At 41.2% G+C, this 23,775-nt stretch overlaps 2 protein-coding genes across 3 annotated transcripts; both read right to left on the bottom strand.

The window, feature by feature from the left end:
* Positions 1-10,048: 10,048 nt before the first annotated feature.
* On the bottom strand, positions 10,049-17,983 carry cpz (carboxypeptidase Z). 2 transcript variants are annotated; one of them, XM_023419282.2, is made up of 13 exons: positions 17,667-17,983; positions 17,170-17,202; positions 16,509-16,560; positions 16,032-16,354; positions 15,724-15,939; positions 14,558-14,754; positions 12,670-12,831; positions 12,405-12,563; positions 12,136-12,271; positions 11,893-12,032; positions 11,492-11,591; positions 11,099-11,244; positions 10,049-10,981 (listed from the first exon to the last, which is right to left on the bottom strand). In XM_023419282.2, exons 1-13 carry the CDS (start codon positions 17,866-17,868, stop codon positions 10,778-10,780), a joined length of 2,070 nt encoding a protein of 689 aa, XP_023275050.1. In that variant the 5' UTR covers positions 17,869-17,983; the 3' UTR covers positions 10,049-10,777. The 2 variants fall into 2 exon arrangements, with proteins under 2 accessions (XP_023275050.1, XP_023275049.2); XM_023419281.2 differs by having other exon boundaries at positions 14,519-14,754; positions 17,667-17,795.
* A 545-nt stretch (positions 17,984-18,528) lies between these two features.
* On the bottom strand, positions 18,529-21,217 carry LOC111664621 (G protein-coupled receptor 26-like). Its single transcript, XM_023419286.2, has 3 exons — positions 20,220-21,217; positions 19,893-20,006; positions 18,529-19,277 (listed from the first exon to the last, which is right to left on the bottom strand). Exons 1-3 carry the CDS (start codon positions 20,891-20,893, stop codon positions 19,034-19,036), a joined length of 1,032 nt encoding a protein of 343 aa, XP_023275054.1. The 5' UTR covers positions 20,894-21,217; the 3' UTR covers positions 18,529-19,033.
* Between the last annotated feature and the right edge of the window lie 2,558 nt (positions 21,218-23,775).

Below are 23,775 nucleotides of genomic sequence, written 5' to 3'. Positions count from 1 at the left end.
TTCAGGAGTTATGTGCCAGACTATTTCTTGGCCAGAAGCAGTAAATTCCTTGAGTGAAATATAAACATGCTGATGATATAATTTCAAACAAACATGTTCCCTTACGTCTGAAGAATATGATTTTTAGAGCGTGGCATCTCTGTAGTACCACAATGATTCATTTATAAAATGGTATGATGTAACACATTTTACATTTATCAAAAAAATGCTCCTGTAATTTGGATATTGCACTTGGCCATATTGCCAATTTCGACTGATTGTTCAGTCTATAAATCCTTGACAAAACTAACAATTGCAAGCACCATCTTTAAATACACTTAAAATTTCTTCAAGGAATCACAAAAATTGCTCAAGCCACAGAGCAGCACAGCACAGAAGATCAACCTCAACATCAGTATAAAACAATCAGCACACATACTGTCCAGCTGTGTATTCTCAGGTAGAGGAGTTCCCAGGAAGTCTAGACATACATATTAGTTCTGCCCAGCAGCTCAGTAAGAGAGGGGGGCTCAATCCGAGCCAGCCAGCCGCTCAGGCATGAGGAGGGTTTGAACTTAGCTGAGTCTATACGGCCGGTGCTGGGCCTGAGGTTGTGGTTGTTGTGCCGGCAGCCAGTGGCTGCTGCATACCTGCAATCTCCCTGATGATAATGCAACATGGCAGCCCTGAGGGCAGAACCCATACAACTTTCTCAGCCCTCTCTGAGTAATTGGTGACCCCTGAACCTGCCCTTCGTATAAAGGGAGGGAGGGGAGTGGAGACGAGAAGGAGGGGGAGACAGGACAAGGGATAGTCAACAGAGACACTGGAAAAGGGGAGACAGGGTCATGAAGAGGAAAGGAAGACAGAAGTCAAGAGAAAAATAAAGGAGACATGAGCTGGGAGGAAAAGGTTAATCTCTTTTACTGTGGATAGTTTGAAAGTTCAACAGAGACAGAAAAAGTCTGTAGCCCAGTTGTGTCCATCACACATTGGGGGCAAACGGGGAGACCCTTCACCTCCAGTCAGTCCTCTAACTACATATAGTGTTAGTCTGAAAGCAGGAACTATCACAGAAATGTCATTAGTATTCGCTCAGTCATTTATCAGTACAATCGAAAGAATCATTCATCATTTTACATTAGTAAGACAAGAAAACATGATAAACCAACCCTGTCTCCTAGAGCTTACATGTTTTAACATGGTTTTTCCATATGCATGTTGGAAAAAATTTCTGCCTGGATGATGTTCACTGCCAACTGTTTTTAAAGACCAGCAAGTGTTATAACCATGTACCCACACAGCAGTTGTATCATGGTGGTTGAGTGGATGTGGTGCACCAGACACCAGGGTTTGTGTCATGCTTCTCACATGTCATTAGACACTTTGGTTGAGGTTAGGGGGGAAAAAATCAGTTCAGTTTTGGATAATTAAGAGTAAAAAAGTAAACACTCCTGTACCTCAAGTCAGCGTTGAAGTTTTGAGCATTTAACAAAGACTACAAACTTTCCCCTTGAAAAAGTGCCTAATGCTGCCTTCAAGTCATATTGGAGTTACCATGAGAACCAGTCCTTGTAAAATTCTTCTGTCATTCAAAGTTAATAAATCCAAATGTAATGAATGCATTGCATTGTTCATGCAGAGTATTTTTAACCCTCACACGATAAACTGCAAATTATACAACTATCATGAATGGTCTATTGATGTGAAAACTCACAAGTCGTAAACAATCAAGTCTTTCCCATGTCTACCATATGACATCAACAGAGGATAAAATACAACCATAACACAATCAGGCTTTAGTTTCCATAAGTGAACACTGTTTGAAAAACAAACAAAACTATTGTCAGTTAACACTTTGCAGATATGTTCCCTTAAGGTCCGGCAACATTTCCAAACAAAAAAAATCCACAGCTTGAAGACAATTAATGATTTTATTTGATTTTTTTTTTTTTTAAATACTGCTAGATTGAAATGTTTCATTTTTCAACACAAATAGAGTGCTCCTACTGTCTCTTGACATGATCCTGATATCTGTAGACGGACGGCTAGATAACATGAGCTAACCAGCTACATGTCAGGGCCACACACTGTGGGGCAAACACTGTTCAGCCGACTCCCATGGCTTCACATCTTGTAACCACAGATAATGTCTCATCAACAAACACAAACCAAGATCACAAATGAATCTGCAGAGTCTTTCCTCTGGTAGATGTGACCGTCAGAGCCAGCTAACTAGAGCTGGGTTGAATAAAACAAAACTTCTCCGTTTAAAATCAATTTTCATTTGAGTAATCCGATATCGAGTCATAAAAGCCCAAGATCCATCTTTTAATATATGTCTTTTACAGTCTCCTGTGGATGTGTGAAGCCTTAATCATGTTAGTCTCACGTGACCAGCCCTCTAGTGCAACGACATCTGGTCACATGAACATGGGTGTAGTGCTGCTGGAGCACACCGGAATATCACTCCGCTACTTTGACTGAATGTCGATTGAAATTAATATACATTTTTAAGCACTTAAAGATCCGATCATAACTAAATTGCATGTCATGTAGATAGCTAATAAAAACAAATGAAATGAGTTGTCATACTGACATTTTAGGTGTGTTGATTGATTTCCAAACGTCAATCATGCATTGAGTAACACACAAGAAAACATTCCACCTTAAAAATGTCTGGTAGCCTCTGAGCTGCTCAGTGAATTAAATCATTAATTAATAAAAGGCAGAAAACATGCTTTTATTCATCTTCACTCTTCTGATAGTTTCTTTATTTGTGATGCATTTACACAGAAACCTTACAAAGTCAGCCTGTTGAAGTTGGACAGCTTGTGATGCTTCCACAGTGCTGCTGGAAATGAAAGCTACCTCAGCTACGTTTTCACAGCCTAGCTTATTAGCTTAACCTGACCTCTGCCTGCACTGCAACTTTTCCTCTGAATGGATGTTTCCAATCTGGCTTCATTTGCTTGACACAAGTAAATGAAATCATTCAAAACAGACTACTTGTGTTCATTCATCTGCTGCTTAATGCTACACTAATTACTACGTACTACATCCATCGTCCAGTATTACTGAGTTGGATGTTTGTGTGATGAAACTGTACATAAAGTCAGTCTAACATTTGATCATGTGGTCATAGTTGACTGATTTATGTAAACTTGTCACCGTAGGGACAGTGGTTACATAATGTTAAAACAAGCTGCAACTTAACCATGTGCTGTGCGTTCACATACTCCGGTACTTGAACAAACAGCACTACACCTCTGCGTATGAGAGAAAACAACATGGCAGACGCTGCTCCAACTAAGTCACCGGCAAATCATAAAGGCATTTCAGATTTAAAAACTTTGAAGAAGTGAAGAGCTGGACAAAAGCAAAGCTATATGCAAGATGTGCAAGAAGAAACTGTGTGTAACTGTTCATACACTGAAAAGTGTGTCTAAACTGTCGGTCATGTTAAACAGAAATGGGAAATAGAAATAAAAATGTAACAGCTTTGGGGTCCATTTGTAATGTAAAACTTAATATTTTTAATAATGCACCAGGTAGAGGAACAATTTACAGCATTAGTTCTCTGGGAATCTCATTCATATCCAAGCAAAATTGATATTGTAACAACACAATAGCTTATATTATGTTGAGACCATGGCATCAATACAGAGTGTCACTTAAAAACATTAAGTTGCTCTTTAAAGCCCCAGTTAACACCAATGTATTTCAATATGCAGCGCAGCCCTTGGAGCTTTTTATAAAGCTATCTATTCTTTACGCGAGGTGCTCCATGTTCCTCGTCTCTATCTTTATCTTTGGGCAGTACATATTAGTCTGTTCCACTGCATTCATCGCTCCGGCCCTGTCTGTGTGGGTTTTTCTATGCAGTATGAATCCATTTGTCTCCACTGACGGAAAATAATTGCAAAGCAAACAAATCATCTCTGCCACATTGAGCAGGCCTCTACTCCTGGGGCAGAGATAGCTCTGCCCCAGGATAGATAGCTGCAGGAATGAAAGACAGACCGACAAAGAAAGAGAGAGAGAGAGAGAGAGAGAGAAAGAAGGAGAGAAAGAGGAAAAGAGAAAGAGGAAATTTGGAGCAAAGTGGTTTGGCATTTGCATTATATATGCAGAGTGTTAAAAAGTGTTATGTTAGAAACTGATGCAGTCAGATTGAAAGTGACTACATGGTGCATTGGGGAGGCCAGAGAACGAGAAAGAGGGAGGCAGAGACCTCAGTGGAAGTCTGCCAGATGGAAACTCACTCCAGGAACATAAGGAGGAGACATCTGGGAACACACTGCCTTGGAAAGAAGATAATTATAGCATGATTCAAAAATGGCCTTTTCTAAAAGAAAATTTACAAATGCATCATAACTTGCTCCCCCTACAATATTAGCTGGAGACGGGGTTCAGTGATGAGGCAAAAAGAATGCCTTAGAAATAGAGATGTTTCTTCAGTTTTACAAGGAAATATATGAAAGTGTCTTTAAGTTACTTTTTATTTATTTGGGCAGCTTCATTGAGAGCACATGCCCCCAAACAATGGATGCTGAAACAAGTGATATTTGGTTGCTCACAGGATGAGGACAACAGGTTCTTCCTTTTGCTCTTGTGTTACAACTGTGATTTAATAATGACAACGAAGGTAACTAGCAGTGGTTCATTTAAAATTTATAGTTCAGATACTTTTAGTTTGACTAACATTTTTCCTTAACTGCTGAGACAAAGTTTAAATATTGTACAAACTCATAGATCTCAACACCATAAATATGTCTTATTTTTTAACATCATGATTCATACACTATTTCCCCGAGACATTGATGGAATGTCGAAAAATGCCCTGACTCACAATGTTAAGGATACAAACCAACCAATAAACATGGATGAAAACATAACTTCCTCAGTGGAGATAATTTTAAAAACTTTGCCTGAAGCTGAATGTTCACATTAATGTAAAAGAAAAGTCAGCCATTGTAACAAATTTTTGTCTTAAGTCCTGCACTGTCTGTGCTAATGACACTAGTGTACATGTGACTTCCCAAACTCTGGAATATATTAAAGACATACAGAGACTATACAAAACAATGCATGGTGATATATGTTATAATCTATTGTATTATAACAAACTTTATACATGTATTGTGGCCACTGAGAATTCTTGATTCTGATTGGCTGTAGGGTGTGGATTAACTTTTAGTGACTGGAAAGTATAACAGGACACTTATAATTTACATATTTGACTGCAGTTCTAAATGAATGCAATAGTATAAAACTGTATGTAAGGACAGCTCAGTGGGGCTTATCTTAAGATCTTGGAGCAAGAGTTGCCTGTGTAACCAACAACAACAATGAATAAGGTATAGTGATTACTGGAGAAAGTTGCCATCCCATTCATATACAGCATGCCCCCACTGCTACAATGCTACTGCTAGCATTTAAAGCCCCTCAAAACTTGAATCAAAATTTCAACTTTTTCTCTGTATCATTAAATATTGTAGCATCCCTCAGTAATCAGGGCTGTGGCCAAGGGCAAAAATAACAAACCTAACTGGTATAGAGTGTAATCTCCGCACCAACATCTGACCTCAACTCCCTTAGACTATTACCCACTCCCTGACTAGCAAGAAACAACAACCTCAGTCCTCCTCACCCTCTGCCAATCACAGCTACACCGTCTCACACAAATCACTGTCCTAGGTAGCTGCAATCACTGACAGTCTTTACTAAGCGTAACACACATTCACTGACAACCTAGAAAACTCTGTGACTGCATTAACCAGTCCTTTTTACCATAGCTGAACAGCCTTAACACAGTAATACTATAAATTAACATTTAACAACCACCTAGTCCATTACAATATGTGTGCGCGATTAAATAAGCAACAATCAAAGTAAAATTTTGGCTAAAAAATATCTTTAGTTATTATGTGTGAAAAGTTTAACATTCACAATCTGCTTCTTCAGAAATCTGTGGCTGTGTCTGAAATCACTCCCCTCATTCACTACTTTCTATATGATAGATACACTCAAGACTGAGCAGTAAATTGAGGGCTGTAAAATGTTTTGCATTGCATTGTGGGACTGTTAACAGAAAGTAGTGTACATGCCATGAACAATGCTTTTTTCACTCCAATGTGGAACTTTTGAAGGCACAATATAGTGGATAAATTCACACACTCAGAATCTGAACAGTCAAATAAACTTGTGAACAATAAATGTCTTTATAACCATATAGACTATAGAGTTAATAGGTGACCGATTTGGGACACAGCCTGTGAGTGTGCTTGATCAGATTTGATTGACAGTTGCTTGGCAACATCAGCATACACCAGTGTTTCTCACTTTTCCAGACCGAGGACCACTTGGGGGGGGGGGTGACTCTCTGCTCAGAAAATATGTGCTCACATGCACCTTATGCACCTAAACCACTCAGCTATGTGGTCAACTCAAATATGTAAAGAGTTTTGATTATCAGGAAACCCTGCGGCTCACACACTGAAAAGCAACAAGTGTTGTTATTTATGTAACATCAGAATATTCACGCACATATGAACACTGGCTGGATGTCATGTCAACGCACCACGAGTCTCAGTCATGGTGACTAAATTACAACTAAAACTCAACACTTTAACACTTGCCTGTTGTGTTCATTATGTCAGATGGTTTTTTTGATTTTCTGTTTCTGTAGGTAGGTACATCTTCAAAACATACAAATCCACAATGCCTATGATGTTATTTAGAAAGGACAGCCATAGTCATAATCCTCCAGTACACGATCTTATCCGTTGTCTGTGTTAGATTGTCAACATAAATAGTAAAAAAAACAGTAAACTGGTGAAGCTACGCGGGTTGACATTGTCGTAAAACCATCGGTTACAATGAGGTCCAACTTCACAGTAAAACAGTCGATTCATATAGGCCCAATAATGTTTGAATTGGAATTTACATATGAATTGATTTAATATTGAAAACAATACATATACATTACTCTCTAGTTGACTTTGTCGTCACTCCCAGACCTAAATTTAAAACATGATATTTTAACTAATTTACTTACGGACCACTAGGGGTTGGACCAAACTTTGAGAAAGGCTGGCATGCGCCCACCAATCATCAGATCCTGATTCAAATGTTGCTCAGTCCATATTGGTGCTCCAGATTTCCACTCCCTATAACAAGAGAGTAGGCTTTCAAAGACTTTAGCATGGCTTAAGTACGAATTGTAAGTTTCAATTTCTACATCTATGATTTACATCCAGCATATGAGGAACATTATGACCTCCAACAATCATTGCTGTTGGATTATTTGTGTGGGATTCAATTTAGTTCACTGATGGTCTTATAATGAGGACGTTTCTCCACCTACTGCAGACGAGCATTAAGATCATCATGATAAAACCTGCTGTGCCCTGAGTTAATATGACCAGTCTACAAGGTCAATAACTACTTAATTACTAATAACTACTACTAGCTTCCTTGTTAACTGTAACTTGTTAAATGTCATAATGGAGACTTTATTCAATGCAGGCTTCCATCTAGCACAGCTAATTACAGGACAGATTATGGATGTGAATTGTGCTCTGGCTTAACACATACATTAGTTCAAGTACAGGTCAGTGTGCTTTCAAAACACATAGCAAATGGACTGTGAGGTTAGGAGAGGTTGCATGCGATCCAGTCCCCGGCAGATATTATTGACAGACTGCTGTGCATCTCTGCTCCAGCTGTGACAATTGGGTAAGCTGTAGGATGCAGGTGGCACCGATGGATTATGCTTAGTAGACCTAAATAAACAGACACTACTGACTATAGTGTAAGCATGGATTAAGTTTATGCCTGTCATCATTATTACGCTGGAAAACACTGTGGCAAGAGGCTTCTTACTTAATCTCTTAAATTACTGCAAGTACAGTGGGTTGAAAGGGTAAAATTCACTCAAATTACAAAAAGGCATATTTTTCCATGAACCTACAATAGATCTCCAATCACGCAAACAATTTTGGTTTTATTTGCCCAGGTTTTCAGACATCAGTCTCTGAGATTTTCATTGCCAACACAATGGAGGTGAATAATACTTTATCCATGTTGTTCACAGTATAAATAAGGCACTGAAAAAATAACAGCAACATCTCTTCTCAAAAACCCTAGATGATGCAACTTATGGGCTATTTTTAAGGAAAAAGTTGTTCCAATTTAAAGTGCTTACAACTATTTGAGTTTTTTATAGTAATTTGGGTGAACTGACCCTTGAACACAGAATTTCAGCACTGAAAGGTTTTTTAATACGTTTATTTTAGATATATGGTGAAGTTCTGCTCAGTCTGTGTAACCAGTACCATGCCGATGGCCAGAAACAGGGATGTTGAGTTTCTAACCTTTAATAATCGTTGTAACCTTATCTACAGTAATGCTACACAGGACAACTTTTTAGTCAGCATTGACTGAAAAGTTGGGATTGACTATTTTTTTCAGGGCTGACAGCGATACCGACTATCGGTAATGAAGGAGACTGATAACTGATATTTGGAACCGATATGCCAACACAAAGCTTCTGCTGTATAAGTACACTAACCGTGTCATATTTATTTTTATTGGTTATCGGTAAAAAAAAAAAAAAAACGATACCGATAATCAGAAAGTGCTGAATATTACCACTGGGCCAATAATCGGTCGATCTCTACAGAAAAGTGTGTTAAGTATTGTGGTAGCACTCCACAAACTCAGGGTTGCTACAAAGATGTGCACAAAAGTGAAGTATTGAAAGTGTTGCCTGTTTACCCCAATCTCATGTAAAACTAGTACTTGGTTCAGGTAAATGTCAAACTTTTCACCTTTAACACAGAAAAATCCACCACAGCAGCCTCTGCTGAAGTAAGCAAACCATCTCAGAAACCAAATTCCAACAAAAAAAGGTGTGGTGGCATTTAAATTAATTGGACAGCACTATCATTTTTTGTACCATTAAGATAGGGTTATTACTTCTGTAGTGCAAGATTTCTGTGAGAATATGTTGGACTGATGCAAGGATTACTGCCATCAAACTGACTTATCCTCATACCCTCAATAGACCCTTTCCATCAGCACACACAGGTGTAACTAATAACATAGCATAATAGCATAATATTCAGCTGTGTAAGTTACATTGCACAGATATTTTGACTCACTGTTATGGCTGACTGGTATGCCTACACCTAGATGGAACTAAGCCATTGTTAATGGTATTGGTTGTTGGAAGTCCAAATTGTTTCAGTGGGAAAATAACTACTAATACTATCCATGAACTGTTTTAAACAGGTAAATACAGCCGCTATAGGCCCACTAAATTTTGACTGACTGTCCAACTGCCTTTATAAGTTGTACTTGTATAAGAAAACAGACTACCTTACAGTTGACTGCAGAGGGATGCTAGACATGCTAGCAGAAACCTAGCATGGTTTGTTTGGCTATTCTCACACAAAAACTCAACAAAATAGCTACTGTTGGTCCATCTCCTCCCGTTAGAAAGGTCGGCTGCAATGTGTCAGTCAGCTACCAACATTCAATGCATTATAATGTTTTCCCACGGAGTTTCTTTGCAAAGCAACTCGAAGAAACCGGTAACAATCACAACAAAGCAAACTCACCTGTTACCCTGGGATGGCGCACGGATACAGCACGCGCCCGGGCACAAGCCCTATTTAATGAAAAGAAAAAGTGTTCTTCCGCAAGAAAACTTAGAAACGAGAGCTAGCAGCAGCAGGAGCAGGAGCAGCTTGACTTTTGAGAGCTACTTTTAGCTTTGACTTGAGATTAAAATTCTTCATAAGCTATAAAATCAACATTTGTAACCAAAAGCAATTCTCACTGGTAGCGTGTGTGTGTAAAAAAAAAAAAAAAACATAAATTAGTTCACGAATGAAGAGCACGAATGCCCATGACCAACTTTTACTAATTGGACTACTCACCTTTGACTTTAATTAAGTTGGCATACAATCTGTCATTACATTGTCTCTGGCGCCCTCTGGTGACCAAAGGCTACAATAGCTTCTGAAAAAGAATTTAAAGGTGTAAAAGAAGTAGACTATGGTCTATTTTAAACTTTAATAACAGATTACTTGATAATTTTTACATTTCAAATGGAAGAATATATGCCAGAAATATTTGATATTTATTATTGATGCTTGTGGAAAACAAACAAAGCAAGAATTTATACTGTTCACAATTGGCACAGTATTACTGCTAACCACAGCATAAATGTGCTGCTCAATGTCAGATGCTGTGAGTGGTCCAGGGCTTTTTCAGTGAATCACTTATGCCTTGTATAATGCATAAAATGTGACTTGAGGGAAATTACCTGTGGAATGTAATAACAAAGTGTTCAAATCTGAATGAATTTTTTTACTCAACTCATTTTATACAGCTGCCGTCCCATGTGAAATTGTAATCTATAATCACAATATTCAAATAAGTGCATACCATTATTTTTGTGATCTTCTTTACTGGGCGGACCATTGAGCATAACTCATTTACTTCCCAGTGGTTCAATTTTTACTTAAAACAATTCAGTTGCAGCTGCGAAGCAATATTGGCCAAAACTCCACTTACAGGCCATTATTAAATTTTTGCTAGGTGGAAAAAGCCTATTCACATCCTTCCAGGAAGCACTGAAATTTATTTAGGTAATGCTGATTTTCAGTGCCACAGCTCCTGCTACATAGATGGCTCTGAGAGTACCAGTGGGACTAAATGTGGCACCGTCCATCACCAGTCTCCGTCTGCAGTGGCACGCCGGGATCTTTATTGTCCCAAAATGTGTCTATACATTCCGCAGCAGCCAGTTTGGAGGTGAGATCCCAGACTGGGAGAAATAGTTCCACCACCAGGGTTTCTCTTGCCTCTCTATCCCTCCTTCACCTACGTCTGGCTCGCTGTAGCGCTCAAACTGGTTGTAGGGGTCAAATCGATCCCATGTGTCTACTGTGGGGAAGAGGTGGTCGTCGATATCAGGCTCCACAGGAACCTGAATGCACAGTGGGGGAGAGGGTCAAAATGGAGAGCAGAGGTGATGAATTAATGACCATGTATATACATCAGAATTGCATTTACTGAACACCAATATGACGTCAAAGATCCAAACCTTCTCCAAGACAAAGTCAACATGTCCAGCCTTGTTCATGTGGTGAGGCAAATGAACCCTCTTGCTGACCCTGGAATAACCCTTAGCTGTGACTGTCAGGATGTGAGTACCAGGGTTCAGCAGTCGCCAGTAGTCTCCATCTTCAGCTGGAGTGAATGGTAGAAACAGAACAGGATGGCAAAGAAAACACACAGGACAGGCAGTGAAAGAAATCAAAGAGGAAGGGTATGGAAGAGCATGACAAAAGGAAAAAATCAACAAAATGTCAATTATCCAAGGTAAATTTTACAACTCATGCTTAAGAGTTATACAACACTTGTCTAAAAGTTACAGATAACAGCAATAACAATATGCCATATAAAAATATATGAATCCATATGTGATAACATTTACCTGAGGTGACATCTTTCCTTATCCCCCTGACAGAGATAGTAGCACCTTTTATCCCATTGCCGTCAACATCCTTAACTACTCCCTTAATCCCTCGATGGACCTGTTCAGAGACAGGTAGCACAGTGGATATCCATATTAGTTATGTAGTTTTATCATGGCCTTAGTAATTACACACAATGAACTGTCTATGGTTGCTACACAAGGTGCCTACTTATTATTAATATCATTTTTATCATTTCAGAACTTTCTTGTCTTGGAAATTTTTGACTTAACAAATGGCTATTACTTTACACTTTCTTCATCAATTATTTATGCCTCTACTAGCAGTTGAAATTAATAATATACTGTAAAAAAAAATTGTGATTCTTTTCTCGGGTTATGAAGCCTTTCTAGTCACTTACAGACTCCAGAAAACTGAGCAGGGCTTCCTTATTCCTCTTCCACTCTGGGTAAAGCTCGGCCTCAGAGGGGAATTTGTCACAGCCGAGCTCCACAGTAATCTCCAGACAATTAGTGTGCAAGTAGTTGAAGTCTGACATGCCTGCACGACATGTACATAATGAGTTCCTCACAAGCAACGTTAGGGGAAGAAAACAGAATTTATAAATGGTTCTCTCTCTAGTTGGAAAAGTGTTGTATCTCACCACCAGCAAAACTGTACCACAGTGCCCCATTGATGATGCCCCTAGATCGGTAAAAGGAGGCTCCACACCTCTCTGTGTCATTATTTGACATGGTGGCATGGGAGTCGGCATAGGTACGAGCCAGCTGCTTGAAGACCTGAGCATGGGGACATCATTAAGCTGGGTGGACGGTGAGACGGCGAATATTACAATCCAGCTGCACAGTTAAACCAAACTTTTTCAGCGAGATGTATATCCATCAATTCAACAAATCTATCCTCCCTCCCTACCTGCTCATCTGGAGTGGGTGAGAACATCCTCTCCTCCTGAGGGTGTCTAGAGAAATCGAAGGGATAGGAGACCACCAGCTCCCCTCCGTGGAGGCTGGCAGACTGGACGAAAGGCAGTGACCTGATCCACTTCATCACTGCATAGGTCTCTGGTGCCACCTATAGTCCGAAGGGGAGAATTGGATTGTTTTGGGATCCAGGCTGAAATATCTAATGCAGATACTTCTCCATGAATGCTGGTGAATAAAAACTAATGCCCTCTTACCTTTCCAAACCAGTAGGCATCAGGGATTGGAATGTGGTCAATGCGATAGAACCTACTGCGGCGATTCCGGTAGAAGACAGAGGTGAGGTCCGGAAAATTACGGTTCAGGTCGATGTTCTGGGCGTTTGTCCGACCATTGGTCCAACCATTCAACAAGTGACCCTGAAAAATTTAGGTTCAAGCAGCTAGGAGCATTAGAAAGTGTCAGAAAGTGTTATATTAAGACTGGCGGTAATCATGATGATGATGATGTGTAGACATTAGAAGGAGCAGTGAATATGTGAAGACAATGTTGAGTAAATTATACGAATATTAGTCAGGAATACAAGGAGGAGCATGTTAGACTATCTTTGTTAATTCTATTGTTAACATGTAGACAAGACCATATATCCGTCATGAGAATAAGTAGAAAATGGAGTGATAAAAGGAAACCATTATTCTTAATATTAGAGGTGGGCCGAAAATGCATTTAAATATTTATGATTCATCCATTCAAACTGTTACATAATATAAACATGTATATTTTGCCATATACAGCACAAATATACAGTTTGAGGCTTTAATTTACTCTTTTATACATTAAGTATGACATGCAATTCACAGTATATAAATATATCTAAAGCTTGGCCTACATAATAAAGTTTAAATTTGATCATATTAATAAAAGGTACAATATGCTGCACACTTTCATTAATGTTTTAACCATGTATGGATTGTGAATCGCTCATGCAGCTGATGTCAGACTAAAACCCATGCATATGAAATGCCTCTCTTGAGTGTAGCTGTGTGTCCCCATTAAAGAATTCAGCTACAGATTACTCTTTAGATTGCACATTACATACATGGACTATGATGATCTTCATTGTGGACCTCACAATGTCACCTGCATGTCCCCAGAATTTTAGCAGTCCTTTGTCAAATGACTGCTACACACATTTGAGCAAACACATGATCAGTCTACAACATATAGCCTCTGCATGCAGAGTCTGTTAGAGTCTCAGTGACAAGGCCTCAGGCATCTGTGAATTAATGCTAAAAGCTGTACTGTACTGTACATTAAAGGCTGAAGAGATGGCTCTGTAGAAATCCAGCTTTCTCAGGCTTGATTCATTATCCATCACAACTGAAACAAGAAAACTGGGAAAAACTGGTCTCAGTTGTTCAGACAACAGTACACTATAATATACAACAGGATAAAAGAGCTGAGAGACTTCTACAGGGCTATTGAAGTGATGATTAGTGCTGCATTTTCTGTTTAGTAAAAATGGGATACATGCAGTTAGTTCTCCCACTGCCAACTTTGGTATGGAGATAGACAGACAGAGAGGTGGGAGGTGGAGGGCTTGAGTACTCTAACTTTCTTTCATCCGATTTGGCAACTCAGGCAGGACTGAGACATAGCAATAGTTAGTGATTCAGCAACTTTCCTAAATCATAATCTATTATTGCTTTTCTTCTGCTTACTCTTCTTGGGTAAACTGCTATCTTAATACCAAAATCATTACAGTACCACCAGTCTTGACCAGTCACTAAGGACACAAAGTACAGCCTTAGAGTGGAGCAAAGGCTGTCCCTTATCCTTCAGCATAGGATAGTAAAAGTAAGTTTTCTTTTCTAGATGTTTCAGAATGAGCAGCCTCTATATTCACAAAACTCACAACCAACCACATTGTCACAGGGTTGCTCAATGGTGTCCCATTTCACAACCCACAACCAACATTGCAAAAACCCTTTGTATTAAGAGTACCTCAGTCCTCCAACTCCACAGGTCAAGCTCAAAAGACCGAACAGACAGTGAATTGACAACGGATAATGGCAGTTTGTCTGTTTGACTGTTAACAATATTTACTTCCTGGTTGCTGAGCTCCGGGTCATTGCTATCCTCTACCTCTGAGGCGGCCAGTTCATAGCCATCGGGGTTCATGGAGACCAGAATATGGATACGGGTTGTGTTGATGATGGTCTGAATTCGCTGGTTCCCCAGAACGTACTCTGAACACAGGTACTGGGACAAGTAGATGAGCAGCTGTCGGCCCAGCACCTCGTTGCCATGCATGTTGCCCACCAGCTTGATCTCTGGCTCCACTACAGTTCACAGACAGAATCAAACATGATTAAAGCTGTATTCATTGATTTTGGCCACTTTGGGGCGATGGAACAAGCTGCAAACACAATATAATATAACAAAAAGTTGTTGTGGCTGACGTGCAGGCAAACAGCTGCCTATAAACATTTATATATAAACAGCTTTCATTTGGAGTCATGTCACTGGCCACCTAATGAATGTGTCCAATATTTACTCCCTTTTTATCTCTGTTTTGGTCTCCATCACCTGCTGGGGCTCTTGTCTGCCTATCTGGATCTTTGGGTGCTAAATATTAGCTTGGCTGCTGCTTGGTGTTTTCAGAGGCGGTAGAGTCATTTGCAGTAACTCTGCAGACAACAGACAGGAGGAGCAGAATAACAGAGTGGGTTCAAAGACCACAGCTCCCAATAAGTCCGGTATAAACACCAGTAAAGTTTTACAGCATAAGTGGTAGATAGAAGACGAGATGAAGCTTGTCGGCGTTTATTTAGCAGGATAATGTTGTATAGACTAGCTTTGATTTCTGTTCTGGTTTCATCAGGTATTCTAATACACTATTTTAAGTACTGACAGTCTGTGTGATCAGCTCAGATCTACAGAATCTTATTACAGAAACATCCAGTGAAGGAAGAAAAACGTACTAGAATTCAAATATGTCTGTTTCTAGATAGAGTCATATTCTCATATTCTTGTTAGAGTAATATGATCATTTTTGAGACTGTAGCTACTCTGCTGTTGTAATTGTGGATTGTATGAAAAGGTTTTTCTCATACAGGTTTTCTTCAGAAACTACAACAATAAAATGCGATGGTTTGACTATGTGATGGTAATATGTCAATGCGTCTTCGCAGATGGAAAATTAAGATGACAAATTTTGCATATGATATGAATGACACAACAAAGGGGAAGTGAATGGAGAGTTATAAGAATAACGTAATCAGAAGGCTACACTGCAGTTTCTTACTCACGTAGCTCATGCTGTCCAGGGTTGTTGGTGAACTCAATAACCAGCAGATCCCTGCCCTCGCTGCTGCGTCCGATGCTGTACACATGAGAGATATGGGAGCACTTGGCTGCTGTTCTCTTCAGTAAGCTGTACATCTGGGCATTGGAGGTGTAGGTGAACTGGATGATGGTGCTGGGTTCTTCAGGAGAGAGGCCAGACATTGCCAGCTCTTGTCTGGCTGGAGGAGGGATACCAGGATTTAGGGTACTAGAGAAGAGTGCTACGTTTGTTTCACCGTCCAAACAGTACAAAAGACAGTGGGACGCTTACCTTTCATCCCTGCCAGTGGGTCAAAGCAGCCCTCTTGGTCGCTGGCAAAGAAGCGGTCACAGTCGAGAAAGTAGGGCCAGGCCATTTCGATGGCCTCAAAGGAATGGATACAGTCCTTCCTCAGAGCCTCGCATGTGCTGCGGCATGGTTTGATCATCTTGTCATCCTGGCAGGGCGAGGCGAGCACCGAGCAGCCTACGAGACGTATCTCAGGGGAGCACTCCCCATTAAGCAGGCCATGGATGACACTCAGGAGGAGGTACTCTGCCCCTGATTCAGCCTCCAAACGACTCCGGTGGCCAAGGATGTTTGGGTATATGGTTCTAGAGCGGCAGCGTTTTGAAAGCAGCTTTTAAACATGATGCTCACAGTCAGATGTCAAGAACTTATGAAGAAAACTTAAAATGCTTGTATGGTTAATGTTTTGAGCTGGTGCTGATCTACTCGCCCACATTAGTACCAACCTCTATGACCTACCTGGAGTATTCCATATCATTGCAGTAGCCCAGGTTCAGCTCTGTACAGGTAGCTGTGGGGAGAGAGGCGGCATGGGAAGCTGGCAAACACACCTTTGAAAAAGGTGTGTTTGCTTAGTTAATAGTTTACTAAGTAAATCACAGCTCTTCTGTCGTTGTTGTAAGGGTACTGCTGGGTCTAGGACATTTTTTATAAATAGCTCAATGTCTTTAGGGCTGGTGCTTAAAAATGTGTATCGGTCACATCTGTAAGAGTAGTGGTAGAAACACTATCATGTATTACAAAACTACTGAACCTAACTGATGTAGCACCTGATGTTTCAAAATGGAAAAACAGCCAGTGTGGGATTTTTGAAGCTCTATAAACTCTGCCGCTCTGCCGACTGAGCTCAAGGGCTGCAGCTGCGATTCCCCTCAGACTGACTATATGGAGAGGAGACCTGTTTCATCTTGCAGCAGCACTTGGTATTTCAAACACTTTCCAGCCCTGAAAGTCAGGTTGTGGCCTTAAAAATTCAACTAAAGGTCAATTTCAAGTGGACAGCCAAGGCCTGATGTAACAGTTTAGACAGATGTGACCACATTTTATACTAATATGCCATCATAAATGCGATTTATTGCAGGCAATCAAAGTTGCATGAGGGTCCAGTTAATCCACCTACGTTTTTCATCATGTACGCTGTTGCTGCATCTTCCTGTGAAAGAGAACGAGCCACACAGTTAACTTCAGGAAACATGAAAACATTGGTGGGCCACAAATAAAACGCTAGGAGGCGACAACTTCAAAAGCAACACACAACCCACAGCCACCGGGGCTCTGCTGACTGTAATCACCGTTTATGACAAACGCTGATGTGGTTCGGAAAAAACAGCAGGTGACGGTGTGTCTACACCATGAAGTAGACGAGGCTACTAGACTGTAGACCCCGCTAATATTTACACCAGAGTGCGTGTTGTGCAGTCACAGGGCTGCGTAACAGCTCTGTGAACTGTTTATGGTATAGTAACCGGAAGTATTCCCTTCTTTTAGTCTAAAATTTCCACATTATCCTTTCAGATGTAGTCATACTTTAGGTTGTGTAGCCTATACACGTCAGCCAGCATGCTCTGGCTTCGCCATATTACAATGAGACAGTTGTTTAAGCTGAAGTGATCTTACCTAGAAACTCGTCCCCCGGCGCACAGCTCTGCTGCGGGGCGCACCAACAACTTTTCGTCAAGGAAAGAAACAGCACCAAAAGTCCTAAATGCATGTTGGAGTGCAGTGAGCTGCTTGTCATCGGCCGTGTGTGATGTGGCAGAGTGTGTTTAAAGCTGCAACTTTTCCGTTCTCTTGGCTGGATGATAATTACCACCCGCATCACGGAAACCTCCTTCCTTTGTCTGCGCAGAGCATCCCTGACCCGAAAAAAGTGCGGCGCGCCAGGATTATGGCTCACTGCTGTGCGTTACGAGCGAGCGCCGATCATATTTCACTGCGCAGGGCTGTGTGTGTGTGTGTGTGTGTGTGTGTGTGTGAGGGAACACGAGGAAGAAACGTGGCTTGTGGGGGTGGGAGTGAGGGAAGTTCATGCCTGTACTGTTTGTCAGGGCTTCAGAGCTGTACACCAATTAAAAGCAAGAATAAATTCCTGCACCATTAGTGTGTCTGTGAAACTTCATCAGCCGCCATCTCATAGCTTTTGTATTCTTAAAATAATCATATATTATTAGGCTTTCACAGGGGCTATGTCTATAGCAATGTTTCCCAACATAGGGGTCAGGACCTCACAGAGGGTCCCAAGATGAATCTGAAGGGTCAACATACGATTAAAGGAACAGTAAAGAAGAAATTGTTTTGTTGTAATTTTTGTTTTTTTAAATCTCCAATTAGATTTGTTTGAACAGTTTCAGCACATACACATTAAGATCATAATGTGATTAAAGCAAAATATGTGGGAACCACTACTATAATACAGCTACATTTCAAACATCTAACAGTATCACAACATTTGCACATATGTAATGATATTCTACTCAGATAGTGGACTTATACTGTGTCTGTGGCAGTGGAGTTTATTATCTAATCTGTGTTTTTGCTATTACATTGTACTTTACGTGTTAAAAATGGCACTCATTAACACAAACTTTCACATTTTTCCAGTTTTGGACTGACCCAGGAAGACCACTCCCTGGCAAATTCAAGATTTCTTTAAACATACATTTACATTTATGATAATAATAGTGCTGTGGGTTTCATGTGGTGTATCCTTGGCATTGCCTCAGCAGGCAAACTGATGGGCCCTGTGGAAACTGTCTGTAGAGTCCGAACAAGCCTTTGGCACACATCAGAGGCCAGAGAGTGTACAGTTCTCCCAGTGGACAACACAGTGTCTTACACAGTCACACGGTCCCGTCCTCTGTTAAAGTGTCCTTGAGCAAGGCACTGACTGCTTTCCATCTGCAGGGCATGTGCTTTTTACAGGCCCTGACCTCTGACCTTCCTGCAGAAGGGTGTTGAATGATTTAAACATTAGCACATGGAGCTCAGGTAATCCTGGCCATGCAGTTGTCCTCCATGGTGTCCAGTGTGCTGCTTGTGCTGTGGGCAGACAGTGAGTGCTGATTCTTCCCCAGAACCCGGCTGATAACACTGACCAGGACCTTCCGGTACTGCAGCCGCAGCAGACAGTAGACGAATGGGTCACTGGAAGCCTTGGCGTAGGACAGACATTTGGTGGCAATGCCCAAATACCGAGGGATGTGCACGGAGGGCGACAACTCCACCAATCTGCAGGACGAATACAAGCAGAAGACGTTAATCGTGGTGATCCTGATGTACTGAACACGGAAATCCACTTCTCTCATGCCATCAACAAAAACCACCATGTAAGTATTTCACAATTATGACTCAAAATTTCATCATTTTGACATAGCATATCATAACTTTCCATGATTCTGCAAAAACACTTGGTAGACATTTTTTCAAGTGGAGCAGTGGGCCTCTACAGTGAGACTGTTCTCCATGAAGAACACCTGCATAAATCATTTCAACAAGGGCCCTAAAACGACATGTGACAAGGCCTCTGGACTTTGACATGGGAGAATGGTGTTCATTCAAAACTGACAGTCGACATTATTGTATTAAAATCTTGTGTTGGAGAGGTGTTGATTCAACTTTAGAACCAAGTATTACAGAGCTCTTGTACTGAATTACATTCTGGTTTTCATGATACTGTGTCTAGCCTCCATCAGGAGTTATCCCACAAAAACACATGGTCCATATAAACCCATTATTATATCATAAACACACCAGATACAGGGAATATGATCAGGGCCATTATTGTAAGAGCATCTGAAGACAGACAAGGAAGTTAACCAACAGTGAGCCACAGCAGGGTGTTACCTTGTTATAACATAGGGTGAAAAGCAGAGGATGAAGGAGCCAATGAAGATGCAAATTTTTTTAGTGGCGCGTTGCCTCCTCTTCTTCTGTTGTGCTAGACATCTCTCCTTCACACTGACAGACACAGAGAAAGATCAATTCATGTCTGACCCCACAGACAACATAATAACAATTTAGATCATTAGCATCACAAAACAGGTTTTGTATAGCCTTTAAAATAAGGGAAAAATGTTCTCCATTGAAACGAGTCAAACAGACCTGGAAACACAAACAACTCAGACTCTTGAGGTCTCTTGGACTGAAAGTTTAATCTCCAGTTTACTTTACCTGGGGTGAATATCGACCAGCAGAAGCAGAGTCTGCACTGTGATGACATCTATCCTCTTGCAGTGGGACCTGGCCACTCTCAGAACTTTCATGTAGGCGAAGCACAGGACGAGGAGGCAGAGAGCAAAGCTGCTGAGGTGAAACAGCACCGTGAAGGTCGCGTAGACGGGCAACTGCGACATTTCCTCCCCGTCCAGGTGAACGGTGCACGACGCGTAAGTGTGGCTGTATCCTCCCCAGTCCATCAGCAGCTGGGTCAGAGAGAAGGTGAGAGAGTGCAGCCACGAGTATGCCACGATCAGAAAGGCATCTCTGTAGCGCATCTTGCTGGAGTAACTCAGGGGAAACACCACCGCTATCCACCTGTCCATGCTCAGCGCGGCCATGCTCAACATGGTGTTAATGGTGAGGAAAGTCTCTGCAAAACTGACGCCTTTACAGAAAGAGTCCCCGAAGGGCTTTGCGCTTTTGGCCACCCCGAGAAAAGTGGAGGGCATGTTGATACCGGCGAGGAGGATGTTGGAGAAGGAGAGGTTCAGGACGAAGAGTCCGGGCACATGGGATCTTAACTCGGTGCTCTGGGTGAAACATAGCAGCACTGACACATTTGTCAACAACGAGACGACAGCTATCACCACAATGGACACTTCCAGTAGGAACTCCGGGATGCTCATCTCTCGAGGCTCGGCTTTAGCGGCAGTTGTGGGGACGATACTGTGGAGAGTCCGCCATGCTCTCTGCTCGTGCCCCCCAGCAGCTGTGAAAGATGCTCATTCTCCGGGCGCACATGCCAGAAGCGCGCTTGTGAGCACGAGACACGCGGAGAGAACTGTCCAGTGCTGAAATTCCCAAACAAACCTCGCTGTCAGTGGCATGGGTTACTTTTTAAACCCAATAAATGTCCCTGCAATTACATTAATGATGGTGTTCTTTCTCCCCTCCGGTGTAAAATGACTGTTGTTTAGTCCAAAGTGAAAAGCTGTGGAAATGATGACTTCAGGTTCCCAAGTGCTCTCACTCTCTCTGTTTACTCTCGGTCATGCGCACTATCCAGCGCCTCCTCTCTCGTTGGCAATGCCGTGCGCCCTGCACGTGCAGTCGGTAGCTGGCTCATGTGACGCTTGAGCAATATTCATGCATGCAGTTAATATCAAACATGGGGGTGTCATGGTGTTTGCACACAAATTCCACTTTTCCGCCCAAAAAGATGTGTTGTGTTTTTGCACAGATGACCAGTGTAATAGCCGGAGAAAGGGACTGTATGTGGCACTGCTTAAAATCTGACAAATATTATTAATTTGTGGTGTGTATATGCATTTGTGTACGTAGGCCATTTACTATTTTTATCCAATATTTGTATCATATACTATATAATAAAAATAGTATGTTTCCTTTAAACGCCTTGCAGTGGATCAACATTTGAGCATATAAGAACAGTTAAGCTTTGATCACAGTGACAGATTTAGGCCTCCCTTCCCGAAACATCAGGTGAAGCTCGCACACACACATACACACGCAGAATCACTTGTCTCCATAGCAACACCAAATCTCTCGTGGCTTCATCACTCTTTGATTTGAACTTGGTATTCTTTAGCACTGATTTGCGTTTATCTCCCCTCAAATGCCCAAAAGAAACCATTTGCCACAGCATGTTCATTTCATTGCTCTTGAAAATATCAGACACTGAGTTAAACATAATCTACATTACAAATGCAGGTGTGAAGATAGGGAAGGACAGGGGGAAGTGTGAGAGGAGGGATGGAACCCCAGGCTGAGAGAAAAAATGGATTAAGGGGGAGGAAGAACATGTGCAGGAGGGAAGGATGGGGAAAAGGATGATGGTATTAACCTACACTTTACCTTTCCAGAATGTCTTACATGTAGCTACTGTCAGCTTATTAATGCATCCACTAAACTATTATTCTAACATAACATTAAGGGGAAAAATCACCTTCACAAGCTGGTCAAAATGATATTGCAGTGATTATTGGTGAATCTGTGGGTGTGTTTCTGTGGAAGATTTAAAACGCCTAAATAAAAACAAATCCAACAAAGAAACTAAGTAAATAATTCAATGAAAAATATACGTCAAAAAGACAATTAATTTAGCTTTTTTATTATGACAAGAAATTCTGTGATTGAACAGTTGATTTTTTTTTTTTCATTTTGGCATCGACAAAGTGTTTCCATCTCAAAAGAGGAAAAGCTTCCTCTCACCTGCTCCCGGCAAGAAACCCAGTGATGGCAGAGAAAACAAAATACAAATAGTTCCTTTAAAGACAAAAGCTAAATAATTGTCTTTTTAGCAGGGTTTGGGTTAAAATGACTACATTGTTAAGGTCATATTGTAGTTTCTTGGTCACTAGATGACATTCTCACTTAAATGTAAATAAACAAATACACATGCTCATCCTGTCATTCCAGTATTTCACTTTATTTCTTTGTTTGATTTGTTTTCATTTTGACATTTGAAATCTTCCGAAGTTTTCACGTCTGTAAGCATGAGTGTGCTTGTGTGTGCAAACACGTGGGCAGCTCTTCCCTCAGTGTGTACACATTATATATGTTAGTCTATGGGCATGGAGGTGGGCTGTGTTGCTTGTCTTCTTTAGCTCCCCAGATGTTTTTTAATCCCTTCTATCCTCAAATCCATCACCTGTATTCAAACATCAGCGGGTTCTTAGAAGATATATGCAGTAATACACCCAATAGTATGGGTTTTTTTTTTTTGTAATCCTGCTATCCGCAGTGGAACTGCTGTCCTTGAGCATGTTAACTTAATGACTCTATTGCCGTGAAGGAAAAAGAAAGAGAAAGAGAAAAAAGAGGAAGAGGGGGAATGAGAAATCACCCCTCAGCCAGAAGGAACCCTCTTAGTGGTCACGTGTTTCTTCTGGGTTCCCGGGCTAGAGAGGCTATTATGCAAGCAACAGAATGCTGATGGCAGCAGCACTTAAGACGTCCCGTTAGCAGGCGAGGGGTCCATCCGACTTCCCCCTAAGTCACTGCCTCTGGCTCTATGACTCTGTGTATATGCTTTGAGTGTATGTGCCGTTACGTAACAGCGCAGTTCCCACAGTCGGCAACACAATATGGAGCTCTCTCACCACCTTAAGTTCGCCTTTATTCCTCTCCCTTTGAGCTAGAAAGTGATGTTACTCTGTCCAAAGGTCTGTGCAACCATCTGTCCTTCCATCTCTTCATCCCCACTGCTGTACGCAACTCAGCCTCAGTCCTTGGTTCCCTGCAGGTGAATTTTGTCTATTTTAAACACAAAGCCACATTTGAATACATGATTACTCCAACAGTCTGCACCCCTGGGAAGCAGCTCTCTAGTAAAACTAAAGGCTCTTAGTGACTGAGGGAAAAGAATTACACCTCTTTGGCAGCAGTGACCCCGATCTGTCTGTTTGATTCAGTTCAGTCCTACACTTGAAAGAACCTAAAGGCAAGGCATTTTGTCGAGGTGATGGTAGCACGACCCTGCAGTGTAATACCTGTTCAGCGATGACGGTGATATGATGAGAGGAGAATAAGAGATTTGATCAAAGACACG

This window comes from Seriola lalandi, unplaced genomic scaffold (assembly GCF_002814215.2).
Source record: "Seriola lalandi dorsalis isolate HSWRI2012SDOR001 ecotype SW California unplaced genomic scaffold, Sedor1 jcf7180002054596, whole genome shotgun sequence".
Classification (NCBI taxonomy): Eukaryota; Metazoa; Chordata; class Actinopteri; order Carangiformes; family Carangidae; genus Seriola; species Seriola lalandi.
Note: the sequence above shows the minus strand (reverse complement) of the source record. Positions and strands in the feature narration are given on the sequence as shown.

Coding starts and splice junctions, on each gene's coding strand:
- LOC111664621 (XM_023419286.2), bottom strand. CDS start 20,893: ATGAGCATCCCGGAGTTCCTACTGGAAGTGTCCATTGTGGTGATAGCT. Junction 20,007..20,219: donor CTGGTCGATATTCACCCCAG/GTAAAGTAAACT, acceptor TGTGTCTGTCAG/TGTGAAGGAGAGATGTCTAG. Junction 19,278..19,892: donor TCACCCTATGTTATAACAAG/GTAACACCCTGC, acceptor TTCGTCCTGCAG/ATTGGTGGAGTTGTCGCCCT.
- cpz (XM_023419282.2), bottom strand. CDS start 17,868: ATGCGGGTGGTAATTATCATCCAGCCAAGAGAACGGAAAAGTTGCAGC. Junction 16,561..17,169: donor CAGCGTACATGATGAAAAAC/GTAGGTGGATTA, acceptor CTCTCCCCACAG/CTACCTGTACAGAGCTGAAC. Junction 11,592..11,892: donor TGCTCAGTTTTCTGGAGTCT/GTAAGTGACTAG, acceptor GTCTCTGAACAG/GTCCATCGAGGGATTAAGGG.